The sequence below is a fragment of the Periplaneta americana genome, chromosome 4, assembly GCF_040183065.1.
Source record: "Periplaneta americana isolate PAMFEO1 chromosome 4, P.americana_PAMFEO1_priV1, whole genome shotgun sequence".
Classification (NCBI taxonomy): domain Eukaryota; kingdom Metazoa; phylum Arthropoda; class Insecta; order Blattodea; family Blattidae; genus Periplaneta; species Periplaneta americana.
In genome coordinates this window covers 169,235,982-169,257,024 of record NC_091120.1, presented here as the reverse complement: position 1 = coordinate 169,257,024, position 21,043 = coordinate 169,235,982, and the positions used below count along the sequence as shown (strand labels likewise).

Here is a 21,043-nt window from a genome sequence, read left to right as displayed (position 1 = left end):
TTCAAATAAAATAGTAATCAGTCAGTTTTCGCTCCACTTTTCTCCATCTTTCAGGGTTGCAGAGCTGGGACGCGAACATCTGTAAGGTACAGTGGACGCAAGGAATCTCTGGACCTGCCCTATAGCCTATCACAGTAAAGGAGAGGCGAAACAGAAAGATACAAAAAAGCAATGCTATAGCGCGGATTGTTATGCGTGTATGTTAAAACTGAAAACATCGACTACTTACCGCTTTCTATGTTGCTCCTCTATTACAGAGAAGTAAATGAGTCTACAATGAGCGTATGTTTTTATTATGTCAGCAGTGTAAACGATTTGTTTTCATAGCTACGATCCGTTCCTTCCTCCCGTAAATTCGCTTCCAGGAATCGAAATCGTTATCCTAGCGGTCGTCAGGCTCGTAGATATTCTGTGACCACCGTACAGTTTATTCACTGTATTTTTTTTAGTCTGATGTCAACAAATGGACGGGCCTCTACTTGTAAAAATATCGTCATTGGTAGTACAATTTCTGTGAACAACTTAATATGCCGCGAGAAAGTATAGTTCCATAATAATATGATATTATTTTCGTTCAAATACATATCTATTTATAAAGTTGCCAGCTTCAAACTCGACAGAAAGAAAAGGATTTTACGAACATTCTTCGATATTCAATTAAAGCCGAGCCGGAGGTCCCCGTAAAAGTCCTTAGGGCTTATTTCTAATTGTAATGACTCAGGACAATGTTTGACCATGGGTTTGGAATGAATGGGACCGTCTAATGCTTATCTTACAAGGTAGTATTAATATGTTGCATTTTTATTGATGGACGTTTTCGGCATATTTATGCCATCTTCAGATCTTAAAAAGTTGTCTTATATACATACTTAATATTATGCCACATTGGTTAAATGCAATACATATCTAAGAAAACATGTTTAAGCAATGTGGCATAATATTAAGTATGTATATAAGACAACTTTTTAAGATCTGAAGATGGCATAAATATGCCGAAAACGTTCATCAATAAAATGTAACATATTAATACTACTTTGTAAAATAAGCATTACACGGCCCCATTCATTCCAAATCCATTGTATTTCTGCTTATCGGTTAAAAACTACCAACAAAATGAAAATATGAGAAAAAAAATGTTTGACCAACTGTTTTCTACACATAAAGTTCCTTGTTTTGCGGACAAGAGTCACTGTAAACCTCTGATTGAGGTTCTGACTGATATGTAGGCCTACATATATTACCAGGCACTTGACGATATGTGTCAGAGGAAGAACAATAATTGTTTGTATACATATGAAGTCTGATTAATGCAATATGCTACTAGTTAGCGATGTATGCAATGGAGAGGGAAAGAAACTGGCCCTCTACCCCATTATCTCTTGGCTTACTTACCTCATGAGTGATGACTTATTGGTGTCATTATAAGGTTCAAACTTGTCTTTGGGCAGTTGACTAAATAATAGTCAGCGTTGTAGGACAAGGTAGCAAACGAAGTAGGAAATATAAGGCCGGTACACGGAGCTTCATAGTGGACGGTCCTAAAAGCGGTCTTTCTTAACAGAAGTAGGCCTACAATCGATTTGTACGTTACCTTGATGTTACGCGTCTCCGCGTGGCGGTCGATGAGGAGGTCCGTCTTGTGCCCATACACTCTGACTAGGATCACATCATCCGGATAGTCCTCGTGGAAGCAACCAACTAGCTGATTCGTAATACCGCCCGTAAACACCTGAAAACAGTACGAAAACAGTCATCAATATGTAGTCATTCTGTGCAGTGATTAGACTGTACAGAATTTAATGAACAAAACTCGGAACTTGGGGACTTGTGTCGTGTGCATGAGTAAGGTTACAGGTACAACGTACACAAAGCTCACGCTGCAAGTGCTCAGGGACAGTCGTGTGTACTAAGAAAGTGGCCACAACTAATGACAGGAAGACGGACGAAGAAACTGTTATGTCGAACCCAATGACATTCAGAGAATTAAAGGTAAACGGTCTGTTTGAGGAAATAGAAAATACGTGTTATTTCGAATGAGTATTATAGGAGTTTGAAAATACATTTTGCTTTAAATTTAAGATACAGAATTTCGTGGAGAAATTCGGAGGAGATGGAGAGTTTATATTTTGTAAGTTGTGCCACACACAAACTAGAGGCTGGAAACGGAATTCATTGAAAGGCATTGCAGTCCCTCAAATTGGAGAAAAATCTGTTCATAGCCATGGATCAAGTCGTAGAGGGATCTGCCCTAGTAGTGACACACAAATTGAAAACTATTTTCGAGAAAAATTTAGGATAATTATACTTATCTTTCTCAGATACGAGATCAGCTAGCAACTGCTGAAAATCGAACAGAAAACAGTAACAGTGAAAAAATTCAGTATTTTAAGTCTAATACCGAAAAATCTTCGAATGTAGGTAGTCATACACTGTAATAAAATGTACACAGCAGAACAGTAAATTTGATATATATTTCATGTTTATTTTTATTATATATATATGCTATGAAATTACGTGTAAATTTGATATATTTTTCATGTTTATTTTTATTATATATATGCTATGAAATTACGTGTTTCAACCTACCATAATATTATCACTATGTTGTCGGAGCCAGAAACCACTTTTGTAGCAGACCTGACAGTACCTCCGTGCTGGAAGCGGGAGTTTGTTGACATTGAAGTCCGGTCGCTTAGTCACGTGCAAAGACACAAGTCCCCAAGTTCCGAGCTTTGTTAATGAAGTGTATAGGGTCACAATAAGCAATTCCCTATCCGTACAACGAGAGTTATTTCTGTGCGTTTGTGTACAGCAGTGATATCAACTGATGCCCATAGGAGCAAGCGCGCGCTTTAGAGCCCAGGAGAGCCTGAGCGCTTTACAGCGGAAAGGAAAGAGACAGACGAAAGAGATAGTATATGCCGCTTGGTCGAGCTATATACAGGGATGGCCAGCACTGATTCAGTGGATAAGACCTTATTAAAACTGTATCCATGTTAATTTTTAGATTTGTCTGAGAACTATAAGTGCATTATAAGAATGTAGGCTAAGTTTTAATTTTAATGCTCATTTTTCACAAGTTTGCTTTTTTATTCAAAAGGAATATTTTCTCAACTTCTTTTTACAAAAAAGTGAAATTTTCAGATATGTTTGTTTAGTACCCTTACAGCTACTAAAACAATGTTTTCGTAAATCTAATATATTGTAAATACGTATTACTGAAGATAGTGTATTAAAATGTTTGAAAATATTCGCATGGAAAATGTTTGTAAGGAAATGAATTAACAAAGCAAATACTGTTACATCACAAACAAAAGATACGTGCCCATGTGTTGGTAAAATGTCAGCGCTAAAGCTTCAGCAGATTTCGAGAAAATTTAATATTCTGATAATAGAAAGTTGCGCACCAATATCACCTAAAAGCATAATGCGATAAGAGTTTTATTATGTAATATTAGTTACAGCTAAAACATATATCTAGGCAACTTTGCTTTGTACTATAATATTGTTTTGATTACATTTATAAGGCTAAAGATACCATCAATATCAATTCCAAATTATCATGTCATATTCAGTGTCTTTCTTTGAGATAACACTTTCTTTATGAATGATGTGTTTAATTCACTTAGTACAGTATAGTTGTAGTTATTATGGAATTTGTGTGAATATTCCTTCTTTACTCTTTATTATGTTATTAACGTTTAAAACACAACTGCAATATTAAGTTAAGAAATAGGTGTTAGTACTTTTGTTTTACAGAAAATATAGAAAATAACAAACAGAAAGAAGCCTTATAAAAATAACGACATAAAATTTCACGTTCCGTTTAAAGTTTGTGCACCACTGTTTTCTTAATCCAACAGGCTGCTTATTCCTCCTAACATACCCATCGCTTAATGCCCGCGCACGACGTCAAGGTCAGAAAAATGCGCTTGCTTTGACATCACTGGTGTACAGCAACCTTGTCCAAACGGTGCTCATTCAAGGCGAGCACTCAGCTGAAGGAGGAGACTCGAAGAAATAACTCGCGAGCGCAGAGTAGGTGTGGTATCATTTTGGTGGAGGAGAAGGAGTGGGGTGCTCTAGTTAACTGTTCAGAATCCTTCAATGTTCTCTTGTCTCTTGAGTTGCAGTTACCTTTAGTGGATAATGGAAGTAGGGAAACGAAAGAAACGTAATTACCTACCATGTTCTTTTCATATGTTATGAGAAAGCTGTTATTTTTGGTAGCAGCTGGAGAACATTCTCAGTGCCTTATATGTCAGAAAATTATAAAAGGAAGACGAAAACATAATATAATGCGCCATTACGACACCATACATAAAGCTGTGTATGATGATTTTGTTGACAAAGATAGCAAAAGAAAAGTTTACGAGTTAAAATTATCTCTACACCCTGAGGTACGTTATAAATGTATCGTCACATGTTGAGTAGTTTTAAGCATTTAAAAATATATTATAGTTATATTTATAAAATGCTACAAAATTAAAAGCACACAACTCATTTTATGTAGGCTAGAAATTCTACATTACAATTTTAAAATATTGTAATATTGATTAATTTCGGTGCAATATGTTTCTACAGTTCATAAAAATTATTTAAATCAGAAATACAATAGTTAGAAGTAGACAACAACACTCAACAATACTACTAATAATAATGAAACAACTACTACCACTATTACTACTACTACTACTACTAATAGTAGTACTAATAGTAATAATAATAATAATAATAATAATAATAATAATAATAATAATAATGAAACAGGATCGCAGTATTAAACGTAAATACATTGAAAAAATATTTTCCCCATCTGGAATGACAAAGTTAATGAACTTAAATTCAAAATTGCATAGGTAGAAAACTTTATTTCTTTTCATTTCTTTCAATATATAGGACTCTGAATAATATACTCTCAAAAATAAATACAAAGAAAATCAATTAATTCTAACTCCATATGAAAAAGCTCTTTCTTCTGTATATCTGTATACATTTTCAGTCGCCTGTAAACTCCCAAACCCTCTTTTACTTCTTATCCCTTTTCACTCCTTTACCGTAGAGCCGAGCGTTCTGCAATCTGTTCCGCTCGCGAGTCGCGAGTCTGCTCAGTGAGTACAAATCGTGTACAGTGTAGTCTTACATTACATCGCATTGGTTACATTCTGCGTAAAACCAGAAAGAGAGCGGGAGAAACGTGAGATGAGTGACATTCATACAGGTAGATTTTCAGTCCCGAAAATACCGCATGGATGGTTCAGCGTATCCCACCAACTGCGCGTCCTTCTACTGACACTGTAATACACAAGCGAATCTCGCTGCCAGAGCGTCCCTCTACTAGCAGCGGAAACACTTCTTTATGTCAACAGATCTTGTCACCTGAAGATCCTCCGATTGACTCCGTGATTTTCCTCGTATGCTACCGAGACTTACCGCCAGGGCGTCTCTCTACTTTAATCGCAAATAATGCCGCATGTTAACAGGTCTTGTCAACTGGAGAGAACATGCGTATAACCACCATTGTATGGCATGTTACCAGATCCACTTTCTAGTGGACGCTAGTTGTCTTGCAGTAAACGGCGTTTTGTTCTTTCAGTCGTTACTGAGTGACGATCTGACTAATTTGTTCGAAAAAGAACGATACAGACTGTGTTTTAACGTCATATAGGCTAGTAACTAAAATAACTTTTGCATCACGTTTGATATAATTTTGACGTAAATACACCTGTAAGTTCGGTTCAGCACTAGAGTGCTATCTCAGGAAGTCGACCGACACATTTTCAGGTCAGTTTTGTCGCGCCTATAATTTCTAAACTACACGACATGTTCCAGTGAAGTAAACGGCGATCGACAGACGAAGGATCAATGTATCCAACGTAATGTTGAGTTGGAGGAGTTGAAGTGGGTGACGTCATCTAGTGATACGCGGGAAGGAGCAGTTGAGGCAGTAGTTGGCGAGACGCACGGCAGCCAAGACAGTGTAACTCGAGCATTGGAAACGATAGAACGTTCGTAGTGGTGTCAAACAATTCGTAACGAACCAGGCTACGATCTGAGTTGAGCAACAATCAGAAGTCGACAAGTTAAATTAGGAAAATTCGCGATTGAAGTTGAATGAAGTGATAAAATTCACATATGTAGCGCAAATGAAAGCGGGAGTATAAGCAACGGGTAGCAAATGATAAACCACGATGGTTACTGTAGCAACCGACATATTTACTCTCAGTGCATATAAGATGGCTACTTCTAGAAGTCCAAGCACAGCAAAGATGTACGGGTTTTCAGAATATCTGGAAAGAAGAGAGTGATTGTCACTGCTGACGTTTACCTTACAACAATATTCTATAAGCGACGTAGTCACGCATAAAATTCCGGATGTATCTCCAATACAGTTTACCCCGATGTATTTATAGCGATTTTATTTTGTCTTCCGAAACAGACCAGACTGTAAATTTCACGGCAATAGGACTATATGTTTTCGGCGTCCCTCGTACTCTGCAAGTGGTTTTGCGCAAGCTGTCTCTCCGTCTAGTCATCCTCCAAGGTCTTTCGTTTACCGCGCTGATGTTTGGAGCTCACGTACAAGGGTTAAAACCCGGCCATGTGCGATGGATTTTAAAGGATATGCCTTCCTCCTGGAGGGAAGTAAAGCTGCGAAACCTGTACCACAGATTACGGCACATAATAGAACTCTATTCCTGGCAGAGTTCCTCATAAAATTCACTCATTTCTTTCCCACGTTGAATTTCAATGCTGAATAAGTCCTGCAGTTATGTCATTAAAAGAAATACTACTCTGTGTAGGATACAGTTATTTTATCTTAATAGACTGAATTTGTAAGATCTTGTTGTCTACAAGTCCATGCATTCCGAAATGACACACATAAAATATAATCATTCGTAATAAAATAATTGGTTTATCAAAATTATGCACGCAATTAAGGCTACTCTCCACTCTTTTCCGCTTCCCCAGATCAAGTCAACGTGTAAGACGCTGTAACTATAATCAACGTTTCACTATGCTGGCGTGGGCTACATGCACTCTCTCGCATCAGAATTTTTTTAATAAACGACTTCGTTTCTGCAAGATAAACGATATATGTCACGAGATGACACAATTTCTCAAAATACTTTTCACGCGTTTCGTAACAGTTCAGTTCTTTTGTTGTACATAGTTTATTTAAATATTATTCAAAACATTGAACAGCTATGTAAAATCATTTTTTGAAGATGAATTTTCGTTTTCTGTGTTGCACACAAAATATATTTTTTGTACGAGTACACGCTTTAACATCTAAGTCATATTACTTAAGTTTACTAAAGGCTTTACCAATAACCAAACGTCCACACTTGTGGAGTAACGGTTAGCGCGTCTAGCCGCGAAACCAGGTGGCCCGGGTTCGATTCCCGGTCGGAGAAAGTTACATGGTTGAGGTTTTTTCCGGGGTTTTTCCTTAACCCAATATGAGCAAATGCTGGGTAACTTTCGGTGTTGGACCCCGGACTCATTTCACCGGCATTATCATCTTCATCTCATTCAGGCGCTAAATAACCTAAGATGTTGATAAAGCGTCGTGATATAACCTACTAAAAATAAATAACGAAACATGTATTTAAAAATAGGCTTAAGAACTTTACTAATAGACGGTAGTATATTATACACACTTTTTAAAGGGTGTAATTGATATTTGTTATTGAAGTGTTGTATCAGTGAAGAAGTGTGTTGTGTCAGTGAAGTGTGTTGTGTAAGTGAAGTGTGTTTCTGTCAGTGAAGCGTTATAGTTTATAGTGGCAGTGCGAAGTATTTGAACAGTGAAATGTTTTTTAAGTGTTAGTGAAATCAGGATAGAATCAGTGAAATGTGTTGTAGTTCCAGTGCAGTGAGTGAGTTGTCAGCGAAATGAGTGTAGTGCTGAAAGGTACTTGTGCATGTATGAACATATCATACTCGTGGGTTTTAGTTCGATCTTAGGGTTAAGATACAAATTAGATTTACTTTAAATGTTACTAGTGGCTTGTGCAGCAAATGCTGCAAACTAAGTTCATTAGAAGTTCAAATTAAAATTTTTCAAACTTATTTCCAATGAAGAATAGCAGACATTTTGAAAGTTAATTACTTTCATAATAGTGAAACATACTCCCTCTGAATGCTTTTTATGCCAAATACATTTCCTTGAACCTATCCATCTTCAGTTCTTGAGTTTCAATGCGAAAACGCAAGTAACAATGTTAGAACGATCAGGGAATTTTTCATGTGGGAGTAATGCAGTAGCTATTTCAGGTCATTGCGGATTATAGGTGAGAGTTAAGAAAATTTCAGGTTCGACTAAACCAAAGAAATATGAAATTAATTTTGATTTAGTTTTAAGACGCAGCTAAAATATGAAGCATGACTCATTACTACCTAGGAAAATTAGAGAATCACACATATAAATATCTCCATCACACTGCCATTAAATATATGAAAAAACCCACATCACTTGGCTAATAACTATAAAAATATTTCATTTTTAATAACAATATTGTTACCTTACGTAAGTTTTATAGTTTTCAGTAACAATATATATATATATACTCAGTAAATTATAGAAATAAAGATCTAATTTAAATATTCTTTCTCTGCGTCTACTTATATAAAACCTCAAAAAGTTTCACTTTCATATCATCAATATAGCATTAATGTGTGTAATAATAATATTTCATTTTTAATGGTAATAATCTCATCAGACATTCTTAAGTTTTGTAGTTCTTAATATCCAATACACAGCTGCACTCGGAAAACTACAGACCAGAGAATCAGACCTGTAAATTATTTTTATACGCCATCTGAACTCTAAATATGTCAGCAATCCTGCAGATCATGGCCTTCGTGCAATATTGTTTATTATAATGTGTGTTTTGTTTTATTCTGAAAAGCCACATTTCTCAAAACTGACGATTTTGGAAAATAGGAAAATGATGTAGGAAAAATTGACATTTCACTGAAAACTACTATTTTTCTGAAAAACTTTGGGTTCCAAGCTTCAAAAGCAGGAGTCATTTATTAAAATCCGTTCAGCCTTTTCCCGTAATTTCCATTACCAGTTCAAATTATTATATATATATAGATTTTAAGTGATCGTGCTTCATTTAATTTAGGATGCTCCTTATTATTATTATTATTATTATTATTATTATTATTATTATTAATATATTATTAATTGCATTTTTATTAATTGTGTTTATTATTGTCATTATTGAGTATATTTAGTTACCCTGCCACCGGGTATATACCCATTTGCAGTGTAAATAAATACATACATACATATCGCGTCCGGATTCTGTTGGTTTGCCCTTTTCAACTCTAGGCTACCTAACAGCAGGAATGTGCAGAAACTCAGCAGTTACTTCATCAGCACATAATTGTGAACACTAGCGATAAGCAATCAGCGGTTTATAAGAATGAGGAAGTGGCAACTTTATCAAATATGGGCTCCTTGTTGCATACATAGTTTTCATCCAAGGTATGAAGGTGCTTGGGGGCATGGAGGTAGAACATCCTGTTTCCATGACTTCGGCAATAAATGTATATACATAATAGTACATTATGCAACGAGCCTATAATGGTAGTAATTAAGACGCAAGCATGATTGTTTATGAAATGAGCGCAAGCGAGTTTCATAATTTTCATACGAGCGTCTTAATTACCATTATAGGCAAGTTTCATACGACTTTTTATGCTCGACCATATTTCTAACTTGAAAGTATTGAAAATTAAGTCTTTTTATGGTTATGTGCGAACTGACCTGAATTGTGAGATGTGCGCAGAAGCGAAAGTATTGATTTTTTCCGAGGCCGAATGTCATTGACCTTGGCACAGAATAAGAATGAACATTAGTCTGATATAACCTGGAAAATGATTTAGAATTGAAAAACGAGATGACAAATTGAATTTATTTGAATATTATTTACAATTGACGCTAATTATTATAGTAACAGAACATAACCTTCTGCGACAGTATTGGATTTTCAGCCTCCGTGACTTTTCGCTAATTCTCTTTCGATTGCATATCCGAGAATAATCGATACTTGCGGTTTTATAACGGTACCAAGCTGACTTGTCATTGGCTAAACACCTGTAAGCTGACTTGTCATTGGCTGAACACCTGTACTTTAATGAGTAGGCGTACTTTAATGACATGCATTAAAGGACTGCTACCAGGTGTATAATTACTACATTTCGGCATGGTCGAGCATAAAAAGAGTTAATTAATTCTTTTCATCACCCCAACAAAATATATTAGATGTTAAACAAAATATTCAAACAATATAAATAAAATGAGATGGTATGGTTGACTCCGAATGCCTTTCATCCCCAAGAAAACTCAGTACCGTACGCAATTTGATACGAGGCTGAATGAACCTCGGTGCCGTTCTGGAAGTTTCGATAACGAGAAAAATCAATCACCACCCATGATTGAACCCGGAACCGTCCAGTTCTTAGTTAATATTAAATCAAATATTAGAACTGATTATTCCACTTTATCATCCATGTTTCCAAAGATTCCGTTCACGTCAGTTTCTTGCAACAGAGTTTAATGTCCCATTAAAGTCGCAGTTATCTCAGATTACCGATGAAAAAGCACCTTATCTCTAATTGCACAACTGTTTCATTACTCACTGCATGCACGAGTGTTACACTTTAACAACACCATCAATTACAAAGGTGACTCACCAGGGATACGATGATTACAACACTGTATAGCTTTAACACAATATTAATAGACTAGTTTTTATAGCTAATGGAATTATCCTTGAATATGGTATCAATCTGTGCTCGATATACACGTACATTGAGGAACAGAAATGCTGAGCGGCTCGAGTATTTTCTAACAAGAGAACCGTCCCAGGTCGTGTAGCTTGAATTTAATGAAAATGCGTATATATGCTAATTTTCATTCGTTAAGAAACGTGGTGATAGTCGTTCGTTTCGCTTTTTCCTCATTTACGAAATATGACTTGAAAATCGTTGCTACTTATACCGCTTCTTGCGCCCACTCGGATCCTCATATCTCCGCCAGAGCGCATCACAGCTCTCGCATTAGCCCAGAGGTCTCAATAGGGCCTTCTCGGAGCACTTCCTCCTCTCTATTTTTTAATGTAAGAGTGAAACAAGATGCGGGAGAAGTTCGTGTATCTCCGGATGACGTCATTGACCGCGACGTTTGAGTAGACACCTACCGTTACGATGTTGTCCATCTCCGAGGAAAGAATGTCCTTATTACAGCAAATGTATGAAGAAGTAAAAGCTTTCATAGGGAAAGTGAAATTGTGGGAGTCGCAAGTTTCAGTGGGTTACCATTTTATTAATCTAAAATTGTTACCTAATTTGAATCACGACCAGTGTAACAAATATATGAAGGACTTGAGAAAAGAATTTGAGACCAGATTTAAGATTTGAATAGTTCTAATTTAAAATAATTGTTTGTGAATTTCTAAGATGTTTTAGTTATTGTTAATTATTGAAAACATTACGAAACATATTATTTAACTATTATTGTAATTAATATATTAATATTAACGTATCGTAAGAATATGTACCTTAACAACCAACAAGTTTAATTGTAATTCAATTATTATTTAATTGAATTCTATTTTATTAAATATAGTATAAACTTAAAAAAAGAGAGATACCAAAAACTATTTACTAGAAATGAAGTTATTGTTGCTGTTTAGTCAACTGTCCGAAGACAGGTCTGAACCTCAAAAATGATACAAACAAGACACCATTTATGAGACAACTAAGCCAGGAGATAATGGGGTAGGGTGGCCAGTTCCTTTTGCTTAAATAATTACGTAACATGTATGGTTCTTCATGCTTCAGATGTTTTCTTTTTACTCAATATATAATTTATTAGAATACTACTACTACTACTACTACTACTACTACTACTACTACTACTACTGCAAACTACTTAAGAAATTTTATTCCTTCCGAAAACAACCGTGTATTGTGACAGTACAACTCAAAAGTGCAGCTTTGTGGCATTTCTCCCGCGACAGTTACAACTTAGCTCGCTCATGCTTGTAACATAATCAACGATTGGCTATCTTCGGGTACTGCGCTTATCTCTTCAGCTGACTAAGATATCTACACTCGCTCTCTGTAACAACTTTTATGTGTTGGCCTTGAGACGCCTGCATTAGCCTAATGCTCTAGTCCAGGGGTTCTCAACCTTCTTAAGATTGTGAGCACTGTCCACATATGATATTAAGTAAGCGACCACCATGAAATCGAATAGGTTTATTATTTTGTGCGAGATCGTGCATATTTGCTTGTTTTCCGCACAGAACCAATACGCGGTAAGTGTGAAATACCACATTCAGTATTCCCAACGTAACACACACAACAATTCCCTCTTCTTACCGCTTAAGCGCGACATTCATTTGACTGCTTTAGGCTTTTAACACATTATTTTTAGAGACGTTTAACATAGTAATAATTATAAATTGGAAACTTACCACTGCAATTTCACCTAAATTGCAATGTTAATTATTGTTTTTAAATATTTGCAAAAATTAAGTAAAATCTACTACTCCATGAAACGTATTGCATTCCTGATACAAGTAACATTAAGGAAGCCGTGAAAAAATCAACAAGATTCCAGACGCCGATGTTATTACTTCAATATGTTATATAAATAATATTGTTAGAATATGAAAATGAAAAATAAATCATTACATAACCTTACCGTTTGTTTTAAGTTCGCATTTATAGACTGGGGGGGGGGGGGGAAAGACAGACGTATATCACGGCCTGCTGGAGTATAGTAAACACAGAAAACATTTTATAGCAACAATGTTGAAGAAAGATATTTTGGTTTTCCGAAGTTGCCGTCATTAAACAGAAACCAACATGGAGATTTCATTGCAACTAATTAGAAATTCGTCTTTCAGGTATGTAATAAACGATCTTCGCACAAAATAATGTACGATACACGAGCGGTATGTTTGTTTTCATGTTCTCGGAAATTAAAAAAGCTCAACTACGTTTCGCTTTTTCAATCTTTTCCTCGACCATGAAAACGTCAACATACCGCTCTTGTAACGTATATTACTATTTTAGTTGATTATTTTACGACGCCTTATCAACTGCTCTGGTTATCTAGCGCCTGAGTGAGATGAAGGTGATAATGTTTGCGAGCTGAGTCCAGGATCCAGCGCCGAAAGTTACCCAGCATTTGTTCTTAATGCGTTGAGGGAAAACCTCGGAAAAACCTCAACCAGGTAACTTGTCCTAACCAGGATTTGAACCCGGGCCTGCTCGTTCCATGGTTAGGCAGGCTAACCGTTACTCCACAGCGATGGACTCGAATAGGCTTAATAGGACTATACGAATACATAAATGAAATAAATTAATAAACAAAATTTTAAAACACCACCGTAATGATATTCTTGAACTTGAATGTCACTCAGAATTTTAGTGATGTCCAAGGGGAAACAGTCCTGCAGATGTCAATCAGTTAATCGTGGTCGTGATTTATTCTTGAAGTATTTCTTAACTGAGAAAGTTTTTTTTTTTTTTGCATAAGTTGGTTGTCCCTAACATAGACATTTGAAGTCCACGCCTGTGGAGTAACGGTTAGCGCGTCTAGCTGCGAAACCAGGTGGCCCGGGTTCGATTCCCGGTCGGGGCAAGTTACCTTGTTGAGGTTTTTTTCGGGGTTTTCCCTCAACCCAATATGAGCAAATGCTGGGTAACTTTCGGTGTTGGACCCCGGACTCATTTCACCGGCATTATCACCATCTCATTCAGACGCTAAATAACCTAAGATGTTGATAAAGCGTCGTGAAATAACCTACTAAAATAAAATAAAATAGACATCTGAAAGAAAGACTCCCCATTGTTTGGACTTTTTCTGTATCTCCTGCACCCAAATGCTATGAATTTCTTCCTTTGAAAGAAATATTTCAGCGCTAAGGAGGACTAGAGATCTATCAACTGAAGTTCCTCACGAGCAGCCATATAAATAATATAAATAATCTTGATTTTACAGATTAAGTCCACATTGAATTGAAAGAAGTTATACACAATGAAATACAGGAAGGCCTACTAGGTCACTAAAATAGTAAAATGGATGGATAGGAACACTATTTGTTCCTGCTGTACAACAAAGTTTGAATTGAAAAAAGGGATCTCAGAAACGTTCGTGCTCGCGAGCACATTTTTACTCGCACGACAAGACATCAAATGTCATTAAAAGAGCACCAGGTTGAGAACGCCTACTCTAGTCTAATTGTTTTCTCTTAACTCACATTAATAAAATAGTAGTGCAATACATGACATCTTTCACTCATTCGTACATCGTCCAAATCCACAGGTATGCAGCTGGAAGACTAGGAACACGACTGTACATACTATGCTTTCAAGAACCGAAAGGGGAATTTGGATCTAAAGTAAAAGAACATATAAACAATGATGATAAGCCATTTAATGCCGTGATCGATGAAAGTAGTTCCGGTAAACTGACAAAAAAAATCAAGTGAGAAGATGGTTAAGAGATGTATTTCTCCCGGATGTTGAGAAAGCACACTGCTACTTCTGGATTCCTGGAGTGGTCATATAGATTATACTATATTTACTTTTGAAGGAGTAAACAATACTTTACATGGCAAGACAATTAAAACACAAATTATCGCTCCAAAAACAACAAGACTTTTGCAATCCTTGGATGTGTATTTTTTTTAGCCAATATAAAATTCTAATTCGAAGGCTTGAAGAATATTTGATACATAAAATTATCTGTGAAAACATTTCAAGCACATTGCACGATAGGGGCTTCATAAGTATGTTTCATTCAATCAAGTAAAATCAAAACCATTCACAGTAACTTCAGGTGTACCCCAAGGATGTAATCTTGGTCCCTTGTTCTTTTTACTTTATATCAATGACTTACCCAAACAGATTTTGCACAGTAAATGTTTACTGTATGCTGATGATGTTAAATTGTATAAAGTCATTGACAAACAACAAGACGTTTTTGATCTACAGCGTGATTTGGACAGACTATATAAATGGAGTATCGATAATTTTCTTCTGTTAAATCTTAATAAATGTTGCTTTATGATATATTCTAAAAATAAGACAGTTGCTCAAAATTCGTATGAAATTAATGGTGTGAAGTTACCTAGAGTAGAATCATTTAAGGATTTGGGTATTTATTTTACACACAACTTATGTTTTAAAATGCACTTAAATCACGCAGTAATTGATGCATATAGAAAATTAGGATTGATAATCAGAAATACAAAAGAATTAAAAAATATAAATACTATTGATACTCTATATAAAACTCTAGTTAGAAGTAAGCTAGAGTATGCGTCTGTAATATGGTCACCTCAGTTCCAGTCCCATCAGATGCAAATAGAAAGGATACAGAAAAGATTTTTACGTTATTTATATTTTAAACAACATCACGTGTCGTCTTATGACAAGCAAATTTCATATAATCAGTTACTTTTTGAATTTAATTATAAAACTTAAAAATCTCGTCCCTTAATAAATAGCCAAATTTTACTCTATAAGACTGTTAACGGTATATTGAATAACTGTGATTTTCTTAAATTCCTTCAGTTCAATGTAAAAAGAACAGAATTACGTCATAGGCAACCTTTTATTATTCCTATTCCTAGAACTGTTTTCTTCAAGAACTCTCCATTGTTTGTTATGTGTAATACAACTCTCTGTCTTTAAACTGTGATTCTCAATTGGATTTCTGTTTAACAATTGAAAAATTTAATACAATATTAAAAAGAATTGTATTTCCTTAGATATTTAAATTATGAAGAAGTGTATTATAATGTTTTTACTCTAGTTTTTAAATAATTTTGCATCATTATATTGACATGTGGCACTATATTAACTGTAATATTATATTCTAGCATCTATTACCATTATGTATTTTCTTTCTTTCGTTTGTGTTGTTTGGTTTGTTGTTTTTTTCTCTTATTATGTATTTTGTGTATATATCTATATAAAGCCACCTGTAATTGGAAGCCTACTTCTGTTGGTGGTGGATTTAAAATAAAATAAAATAAAATAATGATATTCTGTTGTGTGTCACCAGTTTCATTCATCTATCTTCAAAGACATGTTAAAATACACGTGGCAGAAGTGTGGATATGTGACGGAGAAACATGTGAGAAAGTTTGATAGCGTTCTTGCAACAATGTTGCAAGTTGGAAACAATGTGTTTCTTAGAGACGAATGTGAAAACCAGCCTATATAAAATGTTTGTACTGTTCAATGACTCTTTGTTCCGACCACTTCATTTCTAATCCACACTATCACATTTGAAGTGAGTTACAAAGTTAATACATATTTTAAATTCAAATTAAATTTGTATTTCAGGAAAAGTACTCTATTAATGTGAGTTAAGACAAAAATAAATTAGACTAGAGCATTAATACGAGAGCTGTGATACGGTGTCGCGGAACTATGAGGATTCGAGTGCGCGCAAGAAGCGGCATAAGTAGCATCGATTTTTAAGTCATTATGTTTCATAAACAGGTAAAAAGCGAAACGAACGACTATCACCACGTTTCTTAACGAACGCAAATTAGCTTAAATATGAATTTTCATTAAATTCAAGCTACACGACCTGGACGGTTCCCTTGTAAGTCAAAGAATACCACACTGCGCATGCTCCGGCCCAAAAACCTGGTTCATACCATGAAGAGATAATTCGTTTCTCTTTTCTGTTTAAATATTTCATATCTCTGCCGAGGAGACATTAAAATATGAGGATAGGTTACTATTTAAAATACGTATACATATAAACGTAAAATGCTGTAGTTTTTTTAGACGCGTCTGAGCTTTTGTCCAAAATTCCCCGATTATCCTAAGTTTGAATTACAATATTATGCGTTACTTTTGAAAAATCATGGTTAATCTTTTTGGGGATGCTAGAATTTTTTTATATAAAAAAAACAACATGTATCTTTGTTCTGGCGAGCTGCTGATCAATAGACATCATCGTGTACGACATGCTTTGGCGACATCGTTGAAAACTTTAAATTGGGAGATTCATGAGGAAGTACACTGTGTATAATCAGATGGTTCTTTCAGACGGGCGGACATTATTGCTATTAACGGACGCTTAAAACGGGCTCTTGTTCTTGACCCTACTATCCGTTTCGAAAGAAACCTAAATAAGGCCACCGAAGTTGATATTGAGAAGAAGTCTATATATGAACCTTGTCTGCCATATCTTTCTCAAAAGTACAACATCCCTCTTAAACAATGGTCTGTCATTGGTTTGCTGTTTGGCAGTAGAAGTTCAATTAAAAAATTCACATGGAATTATCTTAAGGAACTTCACATTCCTTTTGATTATGTAATGTCTGTCCTTATAAATATTATCAAGGATTCTCTTCAAATATTACATCATCAACTCTATTTCAATTAATCCACTTATATTATTTGCCTTCAACATTTAACTTTCTTTTTTCTTTAATAATTCAAATCGCATTATAGGCTACTGTACATGTTTATTTTATTCAGGATCCTTGTGGTCACTCAAATTCTTTGAGCTGATGTCTTTAATGAATAAATAAAAATATTATTATTATTATTATTATTATTATTATTATTATTATTATTATTATTATTATTATTATTATTAATACTGATGTGAATGTGTTGTAATCAACACGAATATCTTCAGAAACTTAAATATCTTGCAAAGAATCTCATATCACGAAATAAAACATTGTAAGTACGGTGAATATTTCATGAAACGCAAGTACTGCCTATAGAGTATTTATGCAATGATAGTGAAAGAGTGAGGTGAAAGGAAGGGTGGTCGACAACTGGACAGGGACAAATCTCCGTGCAGAATTGCATGTAATGGGCTCGAATCAGATTCGCAATGATTAAGCGACGTTAGCAACACACGTTTCAGTCTTTATTGCATAAAAGTACCGCTCGACCTCTTAATTGTGACATCCGGACGTCGAACCCCGAGGGTACCAGAGCCTTTGTCTCTCGACTTCATCATGGATCAGCGGAACGATCAGCCTTGGTAAAGAACCAGCGCATCGTGATGATTACAAGGGTGATGATATATCATCTACCTCCAATCATAGACTAATGATCTTTGATCTCTTCCATTTAGTCTTGTAGGAATTATGATCCAACGCTGTATATGCGAAATTAACTACTGGGAGTCCAAGGCTATGCGATAAACATGCCGGAAGTCAATAACAATCGAAACAACATTTACGACAAATTCATTTTCTAAAGAATCACTGACGCGTATTTAATGATTCGCAGAATGAGTAACGCGGGACCTTAAAAAAAATAAAAGGTACACCATATCGGAGAGACAGCCCCATGTTTTATGCGTGAACCCATCTCTCGGAATAGGATGCTGAATGTAACGTATCCGTTGCTTATACTTTTCACTGAAATTCACTCGCGAATTTTTACAATTTAACTTGCTGACTGCTAATTGAGGGGCTTAGAACAAAAAGCAGGTAAGTGACATTATTAAAAAAAAAATGAGGTAAGTGCGTGGTGTGATACCCAAAAGGATGTTTCTTTGGAATAAAATCAGGTAAGTGATCACACTATGCAGTGCTGCTATATGGGCATTATTTCACCAAACTAGTGTATAATATTTCATTGCATGTAGAACTTTAACTGTAATTTCCTCAAAACTAGGTTTCCGTCACTTACCTGCTTTTGTTCTAAGCCCCTCAATTATTGCTCAACTGAGATTGTAATCTGGGTTACGAATTGTTTGACAAAACTGCGAACGTTCTATTGCTTCGCATTCTCGAGTTACACTATCTCGACTGCCGCGCGAGCCAAGGTCACGTTGGATACATTGATCTTTCGTCTGTCGACCGCCGTTTATTTCATTGGAATATGTCGTGTAGTTTAGAAATTATAGGCGCGACAAAACGAACCTGAAAATGTGTCGTTTTGAGAAATCTGATTCAATTGTAGATATTCTAAGTCGCAAGTTTAGTTCCACATTAAATTTACTTCCAACAACGATTCTGACTGACAGCTGCCAGATAATATCATCCATTTCATTAATACGTTAATCGTTTGGTAAGTCTAGAAAGCTAATTCCATTTTTCTCAGAAAGTCGTGACAGAACGTAAAACATCTTCCTATTTATGTGCTAAGGAAACCATTCCTCGTAACATAAAACTATAATGAAATAGACACATTACAGTGTACTTATTGTTACTTAGTTACCATTTATAGTACATATAGTTTTGCGAAGGCTTTGGAATAATATTGCTCTAAATTTTCAATGCAAAATAGCCTATATTGTATTTGCAATTTTTAAAATATGATCGTGCAAAAAATATTGTACAATATTCGTTTGTGAAGTGCACTACAAAATCTGAGAAATTGAAAAACTCGCTCTGCTCGTTTTTCAAACTTTTCCTCGATTTTGTAAAAAGCACTTCCCAACTTTGTATCGTAATATACTATTATAATTTTAAAAGTGTGACAATGTTATATATTAGGACTACAAATGACAGAAATGTAGTGGTACACCATAACTGGTAAAAATTTTGATGACAGTACAAATAAATAAAAAAATATTACAAATTGTGGTAACACTGTTTAACATTAGGTATAAGGTATAACACCAGTGACGTTCGTATGACGCTGTATTATCTTGTACGCGTATGTTTCTTCTGCTGAATTAAGCCGCAGATGGTGACATTCTTATGTGATTGCAATAAATTGTCTTAATTCGTCCATTTCTCATTGTCGAACGCGTTATCATTCTATTACGCTCGCAATATAGCGATTATTGTGCAATATTAAGTCGTTACAAACATTGCGCAACGGGATCAAGGATTGTCCAGCTGCTTTCGAGATTCCTCCGGTCTTCGGGCCAATTTAGTGTGTTTCTTAACGTATGATATTCTTTTGTTGCTGTGGCATTCAGAAACTGATTTATTAATACCAGTATTATATGTAATAGCGGAAATGTAATGACATTTTTAAATCCCATTGATTGCATGACTAATTACATGTATTTATCAGGGTTTTTTTTTATTAATTTTTTATTATATATTTTTATTTTAATATGGAGATTGTGGAATATGTGGAGAGCGCGTTCACTTTCCAACCAACCGGTCCGAGGTTCGATTCTTGGTGTAGGCAATGGAAGAAATTTACCTTCCGTCCACGGGACTGGATGTTAGGCCATTGTCTGCGATTGTCCTATGATCTCTCTGGGGTGACTCTGCGTCATGGCGATCCCATGACCACGGAAGACGGTATTTGTGAGATGTTTAGTGTACGATCACAATCTAGTATATGCAGTCACGAAGCTCAATACGTAATAAATATGCATCCATAGATAGTTGCTAACCACTAGGATCGCTACTATCGCCTCATTACAGACAATGCGAAATAGTACCTGCACAGTCTGTTGTTCCTAGCACCCTCATAAACTCAAGCTTCGTGACTATATATACTAGACTGTGATGCGATCCAATGACTCTCCCTCTCCCTCTCCTACCCGCAGTGGTGTGAAAGAGGAGGTTAAGCAGAGTGAGTGAAAAATAAGAAAAGAAATGAAGACAGATTATGATGATTACAGTGTTGTAGGTCTAGATAATTTACTAGTAGGCCTACTATAGCCTATTATACTCTCATATAGTTACGGTCTTACTAATAAACCGTGTATAGTTTTTATACGAGACTTATGCAGAGCTGGGACAGAAAACGTTATAGTCGGAGGCACCGATTTTGGCAGTTGACCTCGATGACATTTCCAGTAGGCGAGCCAATATTGTTTGTGTAAGCTGCGAGAATGAGATGCGATAACATTCTGAGTCGTTCATATTTTCATAACAGCAGCTCATATCAATTATCCTTATTATGAAACACACCACGGTACAGTCCTACTCAAAGAATACCTTTAATAAATGTAAGTGACTTCCGTTCGCAATGATTTTACAATACGTCTCCTACATTTTCTAAATTAAATTAATTCTTAATTAAAAGGAAAAAGCATTGCATTGCG

The 21,043-nt window shown here is 35.6% G+C and overlaps 1 protein-coding gene across 3 annotated transcripts in view; it reads right to left on the bottom strand.

Moving 5' to 3' along the window:
* Positions 1-21,043, bottom strand: part of eas (ethanolamine kinase 1) — a 122,897-nt gene that overhangs the window by 31,810 nt on the left and 70,044 nt on the right. For all 3 annotated transcript variants that reach the window (XM_069824294.1, XM_069824295.1, XM_069824296.1), the window contains exon 3: positions 1,592-1,729. In XM_069824294.1, the coding sequence (XP_069680395.1) occupies positions 1,592-1,729 (138 nt within the window). The remainder of the gene's footprint in view (positions 1-1,591; positions 1,730-21,043) is intronic.